The sequence below is a fragment of the Plecotus auritus genome (genome assembly GCF_963455305.1).
Source record: "Plecotus auritus genome assembly, chromosome: 9".
NCBI lineage: Eukaryota > Metazoa > Chordata > Mammalia > Chiroptera > Vespertilionidae > Plecotus > Plecotus auritus.
In genome coordinates this window covers 54,941,795-54,963,240 of record NC_137783.1, presented here as the reverse complement: position 1 = coordinate 54,963,240, position 21,446 = coordinate 54,941,795, and the positions used below count along the sequence as shown (strand labels likewise).

Below are 21,446 nucleotides of genomic sequence, written 5' to 3'. Positions count from 1 at the left end.
CAGTATTGTTTATTATGTGGAGTAATTTGTTAATAGTGAAATGGTTTCTCCAACTTATTAGATATTTATTTTCCCTAATTGTTCCCTAATTTCCTTTGGTTTGATGGAATTATCTCTCTTATCTGAGGAGTCTCCACCTGTGGAAGTTAAGGGGTGTCAGATCCTTACTCTCTCTGACCCTAGTAGAGCTAAAATTATGGCCCAGCATTTCACCTGCAAGATGGCAGCAATGATATCAATCTCAGGGGTTTCGGGGGCAGAGAAACTGGAATAGAATTAATTAAGTATAAAAATAAGAGCTATTAGGTGTCCAGTAAATGGCAGATCCCTTTCCATACTGACCATTTGAGAAGAATATGCAAACTACTATGAGATTATGGAAGGGAACAAACCATCGAGGGCAGATGGTGATGGCCACAAAGGCAGAATAATAAAATTTGCATGTTTACAACAAGAGGATGGATACATCTGGTTATAGAGTCTTTTTCTGGGCACCAGGCAAACTACGGCACATGAAAAAGAGAGAATGGTTTTCATGTTTTTCCTTGGCTGATAATGCCTCAATGATTGTCCTGAATCATTCTTGTTAGGAATGAAATAGGAAGAATCAAATTACCTGAGACATTCATGAGCTGAGAATATCTTTCTCAGAGAATATCTTTCTTGCCCCTGATCCACTCTCTCCCAGGTAAGTTATTTTCTAAGCAGCCCAGGGTTCTTACTTGATTAATTCATTTGTTTCTTCTCTATCAGCACACAGATATCAGCACACAGATGTCCAGCTTCAACATTCTTTGTCTTGCTGACCAACCTTGATGTTGAATGGTTCCATTCTAAGATTATTAATAACATAGTAATAAAATGGTTATAAAATGGCTGGTATGTTTCTACTCATGACCATTTACATATTTAGTTATGAGTATCATTAATTTCTTCGTGTACTATGATAATATAGAACAATAATGAGTTACCCCCAATAATATAAAATTTTAATTGTAAAGTAATATATGGTATTTGCGTTATAAAGTGAAACATCCTAAAAATAGAAAGATAGAGAGATCTTATAAAATGAATAACAACTTTAGAATTAATCTCTGGCACTATAAGGTAGTTGACAATTAACTGGGGTCAAGGTTTGTCCTATGTAACTTGTTATCAAGTCTTCCTCTATGAAAGGACAAAAGAGAGTACTTTCAGCTGCTACTTCCAGAAATGAGGTAATCTTTCTTTCTCGTCTCTCTTTTCCTCCCTTGCCCCTCGTCTACTTCTCCCTCTCATTATAATCTTTACTTTGCAACCTGAATTTTTTCCTTCTCTCTCTTTTCCTTCCTCACCCTCTCTCTACTTCTCCCTCTCACTTATTTTAATCTTTAACTTTGCAACGCTGGATTTTTCTGCTTCATTACTCATTGCCGATCATGGCTACCTTTAAATGTAACGATTGGCTCATAAGTCTAAATTACTAATGAGATAGCCAGCAATAATAGGCAGGAAATGGATTAATAAGACTGCAATAGTCAGGAAAAGTCTGGGTGGGAAGAGGGTAAGTGAAGGAGGACTGCATTCCTCTTATGTATTTTAATACATTAACAAAAACTTTCAGTAATTAAGAGTATTACACTAGTGCATAAATAAACCAATAAAACAGGGGATTCCCATCAAAGATGGTGGAGTAGCTGGAAGCTGCACTCACCCTTTTCCCATGACCACATCAAAATTACAACTAAATTAGAGAACAATCAACCTGTACAATCATCTGAAGACCTGGTGAAAAAGAAGTCGCATAACTAATCTACTTTAAACTGGTGAACTCTACTAGTTCCACCTGGTGGACTACCTGAGCATTGCAAATGCCGGTGGACCCCAGGTGGGTGGTGCCCTGGCCTTCAGTTGTACCCTGAGACTTTTGGTGAGTGGCCTCAGACCCAGCATAGCACCAAGTTTGAATCTGTATTAAGCTGATGAATACCACTTGCCCTTATAGGTAATTTCCTGAGAATCTGTCTCATTCAACTTACCACATGAGGCTCTTTAGTGGCTGAGCATAACAATAGCAGGCAGGTGGTGATGGATCTCAAGGTGCCTTTGGCCTTTGCTGACCTGCCCCAGGCAGCCAGCCTTGGTTTGCAGCCTGCCCCTCCTACATGCACCCAACACAGGTGGCTACAAACTATGAATCGCTTTAAGCTTCTGACAGGGAGCCCAGTGCTAGTAACAGGCAGTAATCTGACATTGATCTGCACTGGAGTCTCTCCTATGAGGCCCCAGAACCCATCCACCCAGTGGCTGACTTAAGACCACAATAGAGGGTCATCTAATTAGCTCTACAAGCAACATATTCAAGGAGAGATTTTGGCAGGCACTAGAGCCTTCTGGGGAAAATTATTTTTCATGGAGTCAGCCCTTGCAAGCAAGTCATACACAGTGGCTGTGGCCAACCCTCACAGCAAGTTGGCCTGAGGGTCAACCCCATCCATGATGTAGCAACAATAATAAAGGCTCAACTAAAACAGGAGGGCGCATAACCCATACAAGGGATACTTCCTGAGAACCCAGCTTAGAGGATCAGGGAGACTATACCACTGGGCTCCATAGCACACCTATTACTTAAGGCCAGCTTATAAAGACTGGAAGACATAGAAGATCTACTTAATTCATAGAGAAAAAAAAAACACAGAGAGGCAGCCAAAATGGGGAGACTAAAAAAAACATGTCACAAATGAAAGAAGAAATGGAGACAAGCATCTACTACATAAGTTCAAAACAATGGTTATAAGGATGCTCAATAAACTTAGTGAGAACTTCAACAAAGATATACAAGCATTAAAATAAAGCCATAAAAAGAACCAGTTAGAAATACCTAAAATTAAGAATATACTAAAAGGAATCAAGTGTCACATGATCTCACTCATATGTGGAATCTAATGAGCAAAATAAATTGATGAATAAAATAGATCCAGAGATATAGAAGCATGGAACAGACTGTTAAATCTCATAGGGAAGACCAGGGGTGTTAACCAAAGAACTTGAATGCATACATGCATAACCCATGGACACAGGCAATAGTGTAGTGAAGGTTTGGGGTGAGGGGTGAGGACAGGCTAGAAGGGGTCAATGGGGGGAAAGGGGGACATATATAATACTTCAACAATAAAGATTTTTTTAAAAAATTTATATAAAGAACCAGTTAGAAATGAAGACTGCAATAACTAAAATGAAGAATATACTAAAAGAAATCAAGAGCAGATTAGGTAAGGCAGAGGACAGAATTAGAAATTTGTAAGACAAGGTAGCAAAAAATACAATCAAAGCAGCAAAAGAAAAAAAATTAAAATTAAAAAGTGAGAAGAGTTTAAGGGGTCTTTGGGACAACATCTGCTTCATAAGGATAGCAGAAAAAGAAGAGAGAGATCAAGGGATTGAGAACTTATTTGAGGAAATAATGACTGAAAATATCCCTAACCTGTTGAAGAAAATACACAAGTGAAGGAAACACAGAGTCCCAAACAAGATGATCCTAAAGAGGCTGACACTAATGCACGCTATTATAAAAATGCAAAATATTATAGAAAAAGAGAGAATCTTAAAAGCAGCAAGAGATATTTACCTACAAGGGAGAACCCATTAGACTGTCAGCTGATTTCTCATAGGGATGAGAAGCAAGGACCTACAACAAAGATTGCTCTACCCATAAAGGTTATCATTTAAAATTGAAGGAGAAAAAATAAGCTACACAGACAAGAAAATGCTATAGATGTCCATTGCCACCAAACCAGTATTATAATGAAAGGTAAAGAATTTTGTTTACTTTATCTTATCTGGGCAAATCCTGAACTTCTTAACTCCAGAGATTAAAAAGCAACAATAGAAAATAGAGCTTCAGGAAAAAAAGCAAACCCTAACTGAAAGAGTAAAGTTTTTTTTTTTACAGCTGTCCGTTTTATCTTAAATCTCCAAGGTCTCCCAGTGATGGGAACGAGACCCTTAAACCTGTCCCAGGAAACAGCACCAAGCTAAGAGCAGACAGAGCGAATAGTGCTCTGACAGATAAGAAAAGCAGGACATGAGATTACCTGATGGGACTGTTGACTGAAAACTTAGGCTCTGTCATTAAACATGTTATTAACGAGCCCTGTTGGAATTTCCTGGCGACTTTGTCCTCTCTTCCCCCCTCACATGTGTAACCCCCCGATGTATGGTTTTTGCCTATATATACTTGTAAGACTTTCTGCTCGGGGTTCAACCTCTCGCTCCATGTGAGTTACGAGTTGAGCCCCAGCGCGCTGGAATAAAGCCTCTTGCTGTTTGCATCAAGTGACGCCTCCTGCGGATGATTGGGGTTGCCGTTGATCCGTGAGATAGAGTAAGGGTCTCTCTCTGGTGGGTCTTACAATAAGAAATGTTAAAGGGACTTCTTGAAGAAGAAGAAAAAACAAAAGGAACATAAATATGAACAATAAAATGCCAATAACTCTGTATTATCGTCAATCACTTTAAATGTGAATGGATTAAGTGCTTCAATGAAAAGAAATAGGGTAGTGGAATGAATAAGAAACAATACTGATATAAATGCTGTTTACAAGAGACCAACTCAAGATGGAAAGTCATGCACAGACTCACAGTAAAGGACTGGAAAAAGACATTTCATGAAAACATGAAAATGGAAACCCCCCAAAAAATGCTGGGGTAGCAATACTTACATTAGAAAAAATATATTGTGCTAGTTATTTATTTAATTTCAAAGAGGAAGGGAGAGGGAGAGAGATAAACATCAATAATGAGAGAGAATCATTGATTGGCTGCATCCTGCATGCCCCCACTAGGGATTGAGCCCACAGCCTAGGCATCTGTCCTGACCAGGAATTGAACTGTGACTTTCTGGTTCATAGGTTAATGCTCTACCACTGAACTACATTGATCAGACCAAAATATATTTTAAAACAGGCTATAATAGAATACAAAGAAGGACTTTTCTTAATGACAAAGGGATCAATTCAACAAGAGGATATAACCCTTATAAACATTGATGTACCCTACAAAGAAGCACCTAAATATATAAAGCAAATATTGATGAACATAAATAGATTGACAGTAATACAGTCATAGTAGGGAACTTTCACACCCCATTGACATCAATGGATGGAACTTCCAGAGAGAAAATCAACAAGGCAAAAGTGGACTTAAATGTCACATTAGACTAGATGGATTTGATAATTTCAGAGCATTTCACTACAAGGGAGAAGAATATACATTCTTTACAAGTGAAGATGGAACATTTTCTAGGATAGACTACATCTTAAGCCACAAAAATAAGTCTCAATAAATTTAAGAAGATTGAAATCATATCAAGCATCTTCTTTGACCACAGTGGTATGAAACTAGAAATTAATTACAAAAAAATTAAACACACATGGAAGCTAAATAATATGTTACTAAACAATGAATGCCTAACAATGAGATCAAAAAGAATCCTTGAGACAAATGAAAGTGAAAACACAACAACCCAAAATGTATGGGATGTAGCAAAAGCTCTCCTAAGAGAGAAATTCATAGCCATTCATGTTTATCTCAAGAAACAAGAAAAATCTCAGATAAACAATCTATTCTTTCACCTAAAGGAACTACACAAAGAACACAAACAGAGTCAATGGGGAAAAGCCCAAAATAAATAGAAAGAAGAAAATAACAAAGATCAGACTGGAAATAAAGAAAATAAACTCATAAAAAAAAAAAGAATACAAAAAAAACAAAACAAAACAAAAAAAAACAATGAAACCAACAGGTGGTCCTTTGAAAAGATAAACAAAATTGATAAACATTTAACAGACTCATCAAGAAAAACAGAGAGAGAGTACTCAAATCAACAAAATTATAAATGAAAGAGAAGTGACAACTGACACAACAGAAATACAAAGGATTATAAGAAAATACTATGAATGATTATATGCCAACAAATTGGACAATCTGAAAGAAATGGATAAATTCCTAGAATTATACAATCTTCCAAGAAAATTTGAACTGACTGATTATAACCAATAAAATTGAAGCAGTAACCAAAAAATGCCCAACAAACAATAGCCCTAGACTAGATGGCTTTACAGGTGAATTTTACCAAACTTTCAAAAAAAAAAAAAGGCCAGCATTATCCTGATTCAAACACCAAAGGTATTATAAAAAATGAAAAATATAGGCCAATATCCCTGATGAACAAATCCTCAACAAAATATTATAGGCCAATATTCCTGATAGGTCAACAAATCCTCAACAAAATATTAGAAAATCAAATTCAGCAATACATTAAAAAGATCATAAATCATGAACAATTGGAATTTATTTCTGGGATGCAAAGTTGGTACAATATCCACAAATCAATTAATGTGATACACCACATAAACAAAATGAAGGATAAAAAATCATATGAACATACTAGGTGCATGAAATTCATGCACAGGGGGCTGGGTCCCCCTCAGCCCAGCCTACACTGTCTCCAATCCAGGACCCCTCGGGGGATGTCCGACTGCTGGTTTAGGCCCGATCCCTGTCACAATTCAGCAGTTGGACATCCCTCTCACAATCCGGGACCACTGGCTCCTAACTGCTTACCTGCCTGCCTACCTGATCACCCCTAACTGCCCCCCCCCTCCGATGGCCTGGTCACCCCCAATTGCCCCCCCTTGCTGGCCTGGTTGCCCCTTACTGCCCCCCCCCCCCCGGCAGCCTGGTCGGCCCTCACTGCCCCCCTCTGCCGGCCTCATTGCCCCTCACTGAAAATGGTGTTTTGGTTATATAGAAAAATATCCTTAGGCGAGGCATCCTGAAATAGTTAGGGGTGTGTTTTTACAATGTTTGCATCTGATTTAAAAATCCAGGGGAAAAATTGTGTATGTCTGTGTGTGTGTGAGATAAAAAATATTAACTTCTAGTAAATCTAGGTGAATGAAATGCATGTGTTCCTATTATTCTTTCAACTTGACTGTAGGATTCAAAACCAAACTTTGGGTGGAAAACATTACAGGCACAATTTAAAAATTATCAAAGGGTTAGGTCCCAAAAGACACAGAGCTCATGCCATAATGACAGACTTCAAAATATGATTCAGGGCGAGACAGTGGGCATTGGCAGCAGCAGGAGACAAGCGGAAGCCACACCAGTGTCCTGTGGATCACCCACTGCCCTTTGGACTCTGTGCCCTTGATGAGGTGGCATGCCAGCTACTTCTTTTTTAAAAAAAAATTTTTTTATTGATTTAAGAGAGGAAGGGAAGAGAGAGAGGTAGAAACATCAATGATGAAAGAGAATCACAGAGTGGCTGCCTCCTACACGCCCCCTACTGGGGATCAAGCTGGCAACCTGGGCATGTGCCCTGAACAGGAATCAAACCTTGACCTCCTGGTTCACGGGTTGATGCTCAATCACTGAGCCACACGGACCAGGCAATAATATTATTTTTTTTTAATCCTCACCCAAGGATATTTTTTCCAACAATTTCTAGAGAGTGGAAGGGGGCAGGAGCGGGAGAGGAAGAGGGGGCGGGAGCAGGGGCAAGGGCCATGGTGAGACACATCAATTGGTTGCCTTACACATATACCCCTAATAGGGCTGGGGAATCTGCAGAATGTGGTACATGCCCTTTACTGGGAATCACACCCGCAACACTTTGGTCAACAGGCTAATGCTCTAACTACTGAGAAAACTGGCATGCTCACCCCCCCGCTGGCATGCTCACCCCTACCTGCCCCCCCTGCTGGCCTGGTCACCCCACACAGCCTGCTATTCGGTCATTTGGTTGCCCCTCGCTGCTCCCTCTGCCGGCCTGGTCGCCCCAGCAGCCTGCTGCTCAGTCGTTTGGTCAGCCCTCACTAACTCCCCTGCTGGCCTGGTCGTCTGTTTGGTTGTTTCAGTTGAGACGGTCACTTAGGCTTTTATATATATAGATTAATAGAATTAATTAATTAATAGCACCTATTTATGATAAAAACTCTCAGAAAAGTGGGAATAGAGGGAACACACCTCAACATAATAAAGTCCATATATGACAAACCTACAGCCAACATCATACTCATCAGGGAAAAGCTAAAAGCATTTTCTTTAAGATCAGGAACAAGACAGGAATGTTCACTATGAACAATGTTATTCAACATAATACAGGAAGTCCTAGCCACAGCAATCAGACAAGAAGAAATAAAAGATATCCAAATTAAAAGGGGAGAGGTAAACTGTCATTATTTGCATATGACATGACACTATATATCAGGGGTGGGGACCCTTTTTACAGCCAAGGACCATTTGCATATTTATAACATCATTTGTGGGCCATAAAAAATTATCAACTTAAAAATTAGTCTTGCTATATTTGGTCAAACATTTAATTAACTCACCCCTAACGCCTTGGCAGGGCCAAACCAAATGATTTCTCGGGCCTTCTACAGCCCATAGGTCAGATGTTCCCCACCCTTGCTATATATAGATAACCCTAAAACTTGCACAAAGACATGACTAGAACTGGTAAGTGAATTCAGTAAAGTAGCAGGATACAAAATAAATATTCAAAAATCAGTTGCATTTTTATACACAAATAGTGAACTATCAGGCAGGGAATCTAAGAAAACAATCCTGTGTATAATTACATCCAAAAAAAAAAGAAATAAACCTAGGCATGCATTTAACCAAGGAGATAGAAGACCTGTACTAAGAAAATGATAAGATGTAAAAGAAAGAAACTGAAGAAGATACAAATAAATAAAAACATATATCCTGCTCATAGATAGGAAAAATTAATATAATTAAAGGAATCTATAGACTCAACACAATTCCTATCAAAACACCAATGGCATTTTTACAGAACTAGAACAAATATTCCAAAAATTTATATGGAAAGGAGAAAGGAAGGCAGAAAGGAATGGTTTCCTGCTTCCAACAGCAACATCTTGGTTGTCTCCCAGTCTCAGCATCATAGAAAATACCATTATAAACACCCCAGTAATTCTGCTACTTTTCTCCAAAACATAACAGCTCCTGGACACAGCATGCAAATAAATGGATGGGTTTGGGAAAGTGTTATTAACACAGGTGAAAACAATTATGGCTTTTTTTCTGTATTTTGTAGAAAGTAGTAATAACAATACAGTGCTGAATGTAATATGTGATGTGATTGAAATTTTTTCAAAATGGAGTATGAGGAAGAAGCATAAAAAGCCATGAGCAGAGTAATTTCAGATGCCCTGATCATTCTTGGTCAAATTTGTTATCATTTTTTGTTTCAATTCTTATTCTTGAGGATATTTCCATTGATTTTTAGAGAGAGTGGAAGGGTTAGGGAAAGACAGAGAGAAACATCGATGTGAGAGAAACACATTGAGTGGTTGCCTCCTGCCGGAGCCCTAACCAGGACCTAGGGTGGGGAGGAGCCTACAACCAAGGTACATGCCCTTGACCCTTTGGTCTGCAGGCTCACACTGTATCAATTGAGCCAAATTGGCTAGGGCTCTTTCTTATACTCATTCAAAAGTGTACCATTATAAACTCTCAGATAAAAGGGTCATTGGAATACTCACAAAAAATTGTCCCCCTCATAGATTTTCAATGAAAATGACAAATGAATTATGGATCCTGGGAGAAAGCTAGGGGGTGGGCAGTGTTATCATCATGCTTCAATAACAAGCCAAATATGATGAATAGAGAAATAAACTGAAATATTCTACATATAAAATTAAGATGTACAGAGGACAGAACAGTTTGCCTGAGTAGGAAGAACTCTATTAAGATCCTCAAATAGTGAAGGGTGTGTGGAAGGGGTGGACCCTGAGAAACCATTCAGATCTGGAGGCCTCTCTGGGTGGCTACCTAGCCAGCCAGGCTACTCTAGTCCTAGCGACACCAGTCACAGGTGTGGGTGCTCTGTAGGCAGAGAGCAGGAGCACAGCAGGACCTCCTCTTCAGGGACTCACTGCAAGGGCAGAGGGAGCCCTAACAGCAGCGAACTCTTGATTGCCAAAATGAACTCAACACAACCGCAGGACAGGCTCACTGAACGAGCACCATGGTGGACACCCCTCCCCGACCTGGCTTTGAACCTGCCCTATTGGGCCAGAGGCTGAAGTGGCAATTAGAAAGATAAAACCAGACTGTGCTGTCCTTCCTTCATCCCAGCCCACGGTTTTGTAGAGGGACCCACTCACAGTCTGTCAGAGGCACCTTGAATTCCAACACAGCAGAGAGTCTGGAGGGTCACTCAGAAAAACAATGATGCTCGCCTGGCAGGGTGGCTCAGTGGTTGAGCGTTGACCCATGTACCAGACTGTCAGGGTTTGATTCCAGGTCAGGGCACATGCCTGGGTTTCAGGCTCAATCCCCAATAGGGGGTATGCAGGAGGCACCCGATCTGATAGATGATTTTCTCTCATCATCTATCTCTCCCTCTCTCTTCCTCTTTCTGAAATCAATTAAAAACAACAACAAACAAACAAACAAACAAACAAACAAAAACAACTCTCCCATTTTGCAAGATGGTGGGTGAAAAGAAAACTAAGAAGCCTGATACTAAACAGAAGAAGCCGGATACTAAGGAGAAGAAGCCGGATACTAAAGAGAAGAAGCCGGATACTAAGGAGAAGAAGCCGGATACTAAGGAGAAGAAGCCGGATACTAAGGAGAAGAATCCGGATACTAAAGAGAAGAAGCCGGATACTGAGAAGAAGCCGGACACTAAGGAGAAGAAGCCGGACACTAAGGAGAAGAAGCCGGATACTAAGGAGAAGAAGCCGGATACTAAAGAGAAGAAGCCGGATACTGAGAAGAAGCAGGACACTAAGGAGAAGAAGCCGGACACTAAGGAGAAGAAGCCGGATACTAAGGAGAAGAAGCCGGATACTAAAGAGAAGAAGCCGGATACTGAGAAGAAGCCGGACACTAAGGAGAAGAAGCCGGACACTAAGGAGAAGAAGCCGGATACTAAGGAGAAGAAGCCGGATACTAAGAAGAAGAAACCTGATACTAAGGAGAAGAAGCCGGATACTAAGGAGAAGAAGCCGGATACTAAGGAGAAGAAGCCGGATACTAAGGAGAAGAAGCCGGATACTAAAGAGAAGAAGCCGGATACTAAGGAGAAGAAGCCGGATACTAAGGAGAAGAAGCCGGATACTAAGGAGAAGAAGCCGGATACTAAGGAGAAGAAGCCGGATACTAAGGAGAAGAAGCCGGATACTAAAGAGAAGAAGCCGGATACTAAGGAGAAGAAGCCGGACACTAAGGAGAAGAAGCCGGATATTAAAGAGAAGAAAACTGAAGCCAAGAAGAAGGCTGATGCCGCGGCAAGGTTAAGGCGCCTAAGAAGGGGAAGCCCCACTGCAGCCGAAACCTCGTCCTCGGCAGAGGAATTGGCGGATATTCCCGGTCGGCTATGTATTCGAGAAAGGCCATGTACAAGAGGAAGTATTCGGCCCCTAAGTCCAGGATTGAAAAGAAAATGGAGAAAGTTCTTACTACTGTCACAAAAACAGTTGATGGAGACAAGAATGGTGGTATCCGAGTGGTTAAATCCGCAAAATGCCTAGATATTATCCTATGGAAGATGTGCCTCGAAAACTGTTGAGCCATAGCAAGAAACCCTTCAGTCAGCATGTGAGGAGATTGCGGGCCAGCATCACTCCTGGGACCATTCTGATCATCCTCACTGGGCGCCACAGAGACAAGAGGGTGGTTTTCCTGAAGCAGCTGAGCAGTGGCTTGCTACTTGTGACTGGACCTGTGTCCCTCAATCGAGTTCCTCTTGGTAGAACACACCAGAAATTTGTCATCGCCACCTCCACCAAAATTGGTATCAGTGGTGTGAAAATCCCCAAACATCTCACTGATGCTTACTTCAAGAAGAAGAAGCTGCACAAGCCCAGACACCAGGAGGGTGAGATCTTCGACAGAGAGAAAGAGAAATACGAGATTACAGAACAGCGCAAGGTTGACCAGAAAGCTGTGGACTCTCAAATTATGCCAAAAATCAAAGCTGTTCCTCAGCTCCAGGGCTACCTCTGCTCTTTGTTCACTCTCATCAATGGGCTTTATCCTCACAAACTGGTGTTCTGAATTTCTTATAAGAACCCGATTAAATAACTGATATGTTTAAAAAAACACACACAAAAAAAACAATGATGCTCAAAGGAAGGGGCCAATGTGAGGAATCATAATTAAGTATCACTCCATGAGGAAGAATTGCTGTCAGCTTTAAAACTGTCACTTCATTTTTCATTTTTAGACCGCATAACGTATAGGTTCAAATTTCAGCTCCATCACTTACTAAGTATGTATCCTTTAGTAAATAATTTTACTTGTTTGTCTCAGTTTCTTCATCATTAAGAGTTTTATTTATTGTAAATACTTCACAGGAGCATATGAGGATTATCTGTAAATGTTCAGAACAGTGCCTAGCACACAGTGAGCATTGCAAAGTTTGTTAAAATTGTCCTAATTTTAATAATTATTAAATTAAAATGTATTGTAGAAAATACAGAAATACATTGATGAGGAAATTATGTGTACTTCCTTTTGCACATTGCCTTCAAGTTATGTTTTAAAACCACATGTACTAAGTGTAAACATATATTTTACAAGTTTGAGGACCATATACTCCTGCTTCACAGTTTTATCATTATAGCTATTCATAGCTCTGTCTTTCACTCTCTGTCCTGGTTAGATGACAAGTTATATGGTCACTCCACTCACACCACATACATTGATTTGAAATCTACATTTTATGAAATATTACACAAGGACTATTTTTCAATACATTAGGTGTTATAAAATATGTGAAACAACTTCTATATAGCTTATTGTTGAACTATAACTAATCAATAAAATCATAATCTTTTTTTAAATAAGTAAAAATATATGAAAATAACATTACCAAGAGCAAAATATATTATAAGTTTCTTATGATGTTTATCTATAGAATGGAAAGTCCAAAAATAGCACTAAACATATATGATTATGGAGTATATGATTACGTTTTCTTTTTATATCAATGAAGAAAGTTCAGATTATTCAATAAATTCTGCTGAGAGAAACCGAGACCAAGGTACATTTACCAGAGGAGAGGGGTGGGGGGCAGTGCGAGAGGTGAAGGGGAATATAGCCAATGATATTGTGATCAGTGTGCATGGTGGCAGGTGATTACTAGAACTGATAGGATGACTACAACGTAAGGTATAAAATTTTGAATCATTATATTCTATACCTGAAATTAATATAAATAATGTAATATTATATACCAATCACACTTAAATAAAAAATTAAAAAATAACTATTTTTAAAAAACATTGTTTCTATTTTAAAGTACACACTAGTATAAATTTCAGATAGATGATGACTATGTATAAACATGCATGCATGTATAGTAAATAATAAATTACATACATAATGAAATTTTAAAAGCTATGCTAGTAAAATATTTATTTTATTTTACAAAATAACTGATAGATTGATTACATAAAAGACAAAACTTCTGTAGGTTTCAAAAAACACCATGAAAAATAAATCAAAGAATAATCTGGAAAAATCACAACATATATGATAATGCACAATTTGTTATCCTCAAAATAACAAACTACTTTAAAGAAAACAAAAAATTATATGATTTGAAAAAAGAAAATAATTTTTAAAAATCACAAAAGTAGAAATGAAACTGATTGATATGAAAGTAAAAAAATATTTAATTTTCTGGTAATCAAATTATATTTAAAATCTTGGTAAGATAATTTTCCCAATATAATTTTTCCCATAATAGTAGCAACTAAATAATACCATTCAGTTCTCATGCTGTGCTCATGGGAATATTAATTGACATAACTTTTCTTGAGGAAAAGTTATTGAAATGTATTGAAAGTCAAAAAATTTATACTTAAGAAATAATCCATACCTCAAGGCAGAGAATTATGCATAATGCTTGTCAATCTCTGTAATCATGAAAAATTGAAAACACACTAAATAGTCCAACCTAAATGTTAGGTAAAATTACTTATATTGAAGCATCCATCTTATATAAAAACTGCTGTTTGAAATTTTAACCCTGCTATTTGGCTTCTGTAAATGCTTGCTTGCTTAAATATTAAGAAAAATGAGACTACTCCCACTTCAGAGAGGCCATTAAATCTTCCCCGGACAAAATTATCAGTGCTGGCACCAGGCCAGGCCTTTGGTTGAGGTCTGAAGGCCCCAGCACATAGGGGCTCTTTAAGAACTTGCAAAGGGGGCCGGAAACACCCCACATTTGGGAGACAAAGAAGGTAAAAACATATAAATAGGGAAAATTCCTCCATTTTGGGGCCCAGAATTTGAGAGACATTTTCCTCTGGACCCTTGCGTAATAAATGTAACTCCATCTCTCTAAGTGTTGCTTGGTCTCCGATTTTCTGTAACAATATTACAGGCTTATAATATTACACTTTTTAAAGTAATAGTTTAGCAGAACATAAAATTACATAATTTTGTGGTAAAAGGGTCACACTATCTAAACAGAAAAAGTAAATTACAAGATATGTATAGAATGATCCCAGTTTTGTAAAGAAAATGAATATATTATGTAACAAGATGTTAGCATTTGATTTTTCCTACTTCAGATTTGATTAAGGTGTCAATAAAATGGATAATAGATAATGAAGTGTGAGACAAATCACTACTTGAAGAATTTATAAAGAAAATCAAATAATCTAGAACTATCCCATAACACCTGTTTTCCATCGCTGACTGTGAAAATAGACGAGGGGCAGGAGAGAGATGAAAGACAAAGCCATTTTGGTCCTGAGAATCTGATGACAGACACATCTGAATGGCTTGCTATCTAGGGGACAACAGGTGTGTTAGTAGGAGGAAAACTGGCTGGGCTTATCTTGTGACAAATCCCAGAAGTCCCTGAGCAGGCAGGTGGAGAGTCTATCTTTGTCCCAGGTGGAGTGGACTCCTGGCAAGGCAGAGCTAGGTGAGGAGGAGCATCCGTTAGCAAGCGGAGGAGACAGCAGAGCAGGGGGCTGTGAGAGGCAAGGACAGTTGTGCTTCCCTCTGGACCCATGAGCCCTGCTTTCAATGTAGTGGTTGAAACTGAATACATATATTCCATATGAAAAGTGTAAAACGGAATGCAATTCACTAAAATGACTAAGATGGTTATCTCTGAATGGTGTGATCATGAAGAATGTTTTCTTCCTTGTAAAGGTAGTTATCTTCCTAGTGTTATAGAAATGGTGTGTATTTGATGGATTTATTGGTCAATGTTAGATGCTTTGTATAACTAAACAGGGTAGACTTGAGGATAATAGCAATCAAATATATGGAAACAAGGTAGACCTGATAAAAATTATGAGGTTCATAGAGGCGGGATCAAATCTGATGTCTGTTACTCCTCTTTCAATGCCAGAAAAGAGTTACAGATTTTACATATTAATCCATTCTGCCAACAATGCTTTCTTGGCTCCTGGAGGGCAGAGCAGTGTAGGAGACAAATATTCTGAGCAGATTCCAGTCTGGAAGACACCTCTTCTCATCAGTATAGTTTAATTGACCAAGAACAAGCAATGATCAGTCTCTATTTTCTGTCCTCAGGAATATTTTGTTTCTCCATCTTATTTGTTAATGAAAATTTCCTTCCCAGGACCATATCACATACCACCATAGAGTCCTTTACACTCAAGTATGAATGATACTTGTGAAGTCGGGCAGTGCAGCCTGTGCAACAAGACACAACCACAGCACCCCCTGTGAAGGGCTCGCCACAATGCATCCACCTAGATAAGTCTATCCTGAGCCACCCAGTTCTCTCCCTCCACTTCATGTGATTTTGTATTGGCCCCATTTTTGTATTTCCTTAAGCTGTCTTATCTTTTATGTGTTCTTATTTGTACTTGTTTACACATATTTTCTTGCCTCTATGCAGCTGGAAAATTTGAGGCCAGGTAATATGACATGTTTTTTTTTTTTAATCCCTGGAAGCACCTGTCTCAGGGCCGTGTACACTGTGGAGTTAAAAAGGCAACAATAACAGTTTAAATAAAAACCAACAATAATAATGACAATGACAGATAACATTTGTTGAGCTCTCACTACGTGCCAAGCACAAACTGTTCTGAATGGATTATTTTATTTAACCCTAATAATAACTGTATGCATTAGAGACTATATAATCTTATTTCATAAAGAAGAAAACCAGAACCCATTAAGGTTAAGTAACTTGTCCTATCAAACTATTAATATGATTTTGAATTTAAAAATTTCCATCTCTTGGACATATTACACACTTTGGAGCCTATAATTCCATTTAAGTAAATGCAGTTTACTAAACTATGAGTTTATTGATTGTAGGAACCTTAATTATTGTTTGAATCTACAAAGTGGTATACTTTATATGTATTTAATTGGAGAATAGTGTGTGAATGAATAAAAGGAGACTAGATTATTTCAGCTGAGCAGTTGACCCCATTTCTGAATGGCTTGCAGGGGTAGCTTACTCCAAAGCCACATTACTTGAAGCAAATGGTCACAGGATTAGAACCAAGACCCTTTAACTCCCAATTAAGAATACCTTTGTTTACACCCCTCCATCTAATTGTTCACACAAAGAACACTCTGCTGTATGTTACATGAAACTGGGAAAGGCAAGAGTGTAGAGCATTGGTCTCTTCCGGAAACTCCCACTAATACTCTTCAAGGAAACCTGCATCTGCGTAGCCAACTCCTGCCCAGTTCCCGGGCCCCACATTGATTCCTGGAGGGTGCTCTCAAGTTTCCTTCTGCCTCAATCTGACACACATGACAAAGGAGCCTCACATTGCCTTGGGCTGAATGGCTTGGGCACTGGGAAAGTGATGATTCAGCAGGCTTCCTGGTACCGGGAAAGGAGACCCATTGTGCTCATGTAAGACCCCCAAAGGGACCCTTACTCTATCTCACGGATCGGCGGCAACCCCAATCATCCGCAGGAGGCGTCACTTGATGCAAACAGCAAGAGGCTTTATTCCAGCGCTCTGGGGCTCAACTCCTGACTCACGCGAGCGAGGAGTAGAACCCCGAGCAGACAGTCTTACAAGTATATATAGGCAAAAACTATACATCGGGGGGTTACACATGTGAGGGGGAAGAGAGGACAAAGCCGCCAGGAAATTCCAACAGGGCTCGTTAATAACATGTTTAATGACAGGGCCTAAGTTTTCAGTCAACAGTCCCATCCTGTAATCTCCTGTCCTGCTTTTCTTATCTGTCAGAGCACTATTTGCTTTATCTGCTCTTAACTCAGTGCTATTTTCCTGAGACAGGTCCAAGGGTCTTGTTCCCACCACCGGCGAAGGGGGAAGACCTTGGAGTTTTAAGATAAAACGGACAGCTGTAAGAAAACTTTACTCTTTCAGTTAGGGTTTGCTTTTTTCCTGAAGCTCCATTTTCCATTGTTGCTTTTTAATCTCTGGAGTTAAGAAGTTCAGGATTTGCCTCGATAAGATAAAGTAAACAAAATTCTTTACCTTTCACTCAGACCTGATGAGTCAGTTGTCCCTACAGAAGTGGCTGTACTGACTGGTCCACTGCCTGGAGCTACAACCACATGCCATGGCAAACTGAATTTCTGGATTTACAGTGACTATTCCTGGGAAGGTGGGGCCCACAAGCCCAGTGTGGAGTGATGGAACGTCTAGATCATCTTTGTTGTTGCTTTCCTCTGATCCAAGTGCATAGCAGACTCCTAGCATCTTACAGGGCACTCTGAGAGCAGAGCCTGCTTTCTAAGATCCAAAGAAACCAAAGTGTGAATGTAAGACAAGACTATTACAATAACCAGAGTCACTCATGCTAAGCCCCACATCAGCAACCAAAATTTACCTAAATTTCTATGCTCAGCAATCCCAGAAAAGAAAGGCTTAGGTCAACCAATTCGTACCTGCTTGCTCAGAACAAGTAACCCAATGGGCCTCCAAGACTTCCCTTTGATCCATATAAGGAAAGTAATCCCATTTCAACCAATCAGCAAACACTCAGCGTAACTTCCTTTCTCCTGCTCACTTTGGTCTATAAACATCTCTCACCTTGTACAGCTCTTCAGAGCTTCTTTCTCTCTGCCAGATTAGATGCTGCCTGATTCATGAATTGCTGAATAAAAGTCTACTAGATCAGTAGATTGTGGAAATTTTCCTTTTGACAGTTTATATAGACTAGAGTCAGAAGTTATTCTCCATCCTTCCATGGTGAAGACTAGATGACTCTGAGAGCTTAAGCTGTAAGCCCCATTTCAGGACTTGGGCCTGTAGACTTGTCACCTACTGCTCACTGAAACAGGAGTTTTGGGGGGTGAAAAAGACAGGTTAAGGAAATTTAGACATTTTAAAAATTAAGGGGACGATGGAAGAAGCACAGGGCTGCAGAGCAGCAGAAGATATATTTCCATAAAATAGGGGAGCTGAAAAGCTGCAACAGGTACACTTCCATAGAATGAGGGAACTGGGAACAGGTACATTTGTAAATATAGAAGGTCTATATTTACAAAATAAAGGGAAGGAAGCCCTTCATCCAGAAGAAGAAGAAAGCCCAAAGGGAATAGGAAAACAATAAGGAAGGTGGGGGTTGGGGGTGGGGGAGAGAACGTCACCTGTCCCATGTGAGGTTCCACCTTTAAGCTCAGAAGTCACTATAGAACCAGTCCAAGGAAATAGTGACCAATCAGAGGGGATATCAAAGCACAAAGATCTGCAGCCTCTATAAACCATGGAAACAGGGACTGGGTGGGACTCTTTCCCCCTCACCACATGGGAGTCTGTGCTGTGAGATTCTTTCCCCTCCCTCACGGGGGAGTCTGTACTTGTTCTTCAATAAATCTCTATCTTTGCTATACCATCTTCAGTCTGTGGATTCATTCTTCGACTCCGACAGATAAAGAATCCGGGAACACCGCGTGTTCCAGTTCTAAAATCAGTATCACCACCATGGGGATACTGGGTGCTGGATGCTGAGGTGGAGAGCAGGCACCATGAGGTCTGACATCTTCCTACTCTGCAAGTTTCTTGGATTCTGCTCTGAATCCATGCTCTGGAGCTGCTCTCGCTTTGGCCAGTGATGGAATCAGGATCTTGATGATAACTGGAGTTGGCATGGTGCTCCTAAGAGGGGAGAACTGGAAAATATCTGCCTGAATCCTTGGCCAGCTCATGGTCTGTCAGTTCAATCTAGCTTAGCTCTGAGGCTAAGGAGGGAACCTGGCCTAGGTGTGTGTGTGTAGTAAGATGAGGAAGCAGGACAAGAGTCCACAGGTCGATCCTGTGCTTGCTGGGAAATGAGACTGGTTCTGAAGTAATTGCATTAGAAATCATCAAGATCATGGGGCTGCTGGGAAGCTTACCTTTGCTCTCCAGGACAGGGCTGGCAGTAGTGGGAGGAAGGGTGCAGATATGTGCCCTTCAGCGATATCTACCCTGGCTGCTGCTGCTTCCTCAGCTGAAGGCCACACACTCGTGGTCCAGGCCACAATTTGGTCCTCTCACTGCCTTCCTCTGGAGCCCCTGCCTGCTATCCACCTGTGATGGCGATACACACTGAATGCTGTGAGAGCTCCATTAACCTGGCAGCTATATGCCTTAGATATATGTTTTTAAAACTAACATCAAAGCACTTTATAAGTTTGATTCTCATGTGACATGTTTTCCTGAGTGGAGTTGAAGCAGGAATTTTAGGGGGACAAATGCAGGCTTAGGAATTTTTTAGAATTGGAGTCCATGGGAAGAAGAACGGGGCTGCAGACTGGGAGAAGGTACATTTCCATGACACAAGGACGCCAGGTGCAGTTACATTTCCATAAGACAAGGAGGCAGCAACAGGTATATTTCCATAAGACAAGGGAACTGGAAGTAGCCAAGAAAGGTCATATTTACAAAATAAAGAGAAGGAAGCCCTTCATTCAGGAGGAGAAGAAAGCCCAAAGGGAATAGGAAAACAATAAGGAAGGGGTGGGGGGAGAACCTCAACATGTGAGGTTCAACCTTTGAGCCCAGGAGTTACCATAGTAACCAGTCTAAGGGAATAGTGACCAATCAGAGGGGATATGGGGCACCAAAATCTGTAGCCTTTATAAGCCATTGGGAAGAGGAACCCAGTGGGACCCTTTCCCCTCCCTACATAGGAGTCCGTTCTGTGGGACTCTTCCCCCTCCCTACGTGGGAGTCTGTACTTGTTCTTCAATAAATCTCCACCTTTGCTATACCATTTTCTGTCCATGAATTAATTCTTCGATTCCGGCGTACAAAGAATCCGGGTTCCAGTCCAAAAATTCGGTATCAGAGTTAACTACAGATTCATTGGGGCGGGGGAGAATAGGTTTTTGAAATAGCAGGGCTGAGGGCGCAGCCTGGGGCCACTGTGAAGACACAGGTCAGACCTGCCACCCAGCCTCTCAGAGCAAGACCTGGTTCTGTCGCCCGAATGCATATAATTAGAAGTTTTAATATTAGTTTTCCATTAATTGGCAAAGATTCACATTTTGAATCAACTCTGCATTGCCTGGGGGAGAATTGAACACACACCCACGCTTCCAATCCTCTGAATTGGGATTTCCCTAAATACAGCACACAGCGGTGAAGAAGAAGCAGGAGAGAGAGAAAAGGTGTCAGTTGTGGAGGGAAGCTGGTTTCCTGTACCCAGTCATTCCAAAGATATCATGAGCAGCAAATTAAACGATCCTTCAGCAAGAATTTTGACAGGAAAATTTCATTAGGGATTTAAATCTCTATGGAAGCTCAAGTTGCTGCATTAAGATATGAAAATTGTGCAAATATTGTTTCGTAGACTGTTTGCTGCAGGTCATTGAGTTGCAGTCAATGAAATTTAGAGTGATAAATGCCATATTGAAAATAACTAGAGGAAGGAGGGGCCGAGGGAAGGAAGGAAAGAGGCCTGCGTTGGGAGCTCAGGCCATGGAGTTATTTGGACTGGAAGGTAGACTCCAGTATTAACCAGCTGTGTAACCTTGGGCAAGTTTACTTAACATCTCTGAGGCCTAATTTCCTCATTTATAAAATGTGAACTATTGCCAGTAACTCTCAGTTAGACCATGATTGTGAGAGGTTTTTTTTTTTTTTAAATATATTTTATTGGTTTTTTACAGAGAGGAAGGGAGAGGGATAGAGAGCTAGAAACATTGATGAGAGAGAAACATCGATCAGCTGCCTCCTGCACAACTCCCACTGGGGATGTGCCCGCAACCAAGGTACATGCCCTTGACTGGAATCGAATCCGGGACCCTTCAGTCCGCAGGCCAACGCTCTATCCACTGAGCCAAACTGGTTTCGGCGATTGTGAGAGTTTTAATGAAATAATCCAGGTGATGTTCTTTAGCACAGAGCCTGGCACATATAAATCCTAAACATACTAGTATGATTATGATACAGAAAGTGGGCTAATGTTTATCTGGCACTGACTTCTTCTCAGTCTTG

At 40.2% G+C, this 21,446-nt stretch overlaps 2 protein-coding genes across 5 annotated transcripts in view; one reads left to right on the top strand and one right to left on the bottom strand.

Moving 5' to 3' along the window:
- NRG3 (neuregulin 3) overlaps positions 1 to 21,446 on the bottom strand; it is a 1,127,062-nt gene that overhangs the window by 249,328 nt on the left and 856,288 nt on the right. The window lies entirely within an intron of this gene.
- Positions 11,545 to 12,078, top strand: LOC308233912 (large ribosomal subunit protein eL6; the record flags this gene model as incomplete). Its single annotated transcript, XM_080640905.1, has 1 exon — positions 11,545 to 12,078. One exon carries the CDS (start codon positions 11,545 to 11,547, stop codon positions 12,076 to 12,078), a length of 534 nt encoding a protein of 177 aa, XP_080497031.1.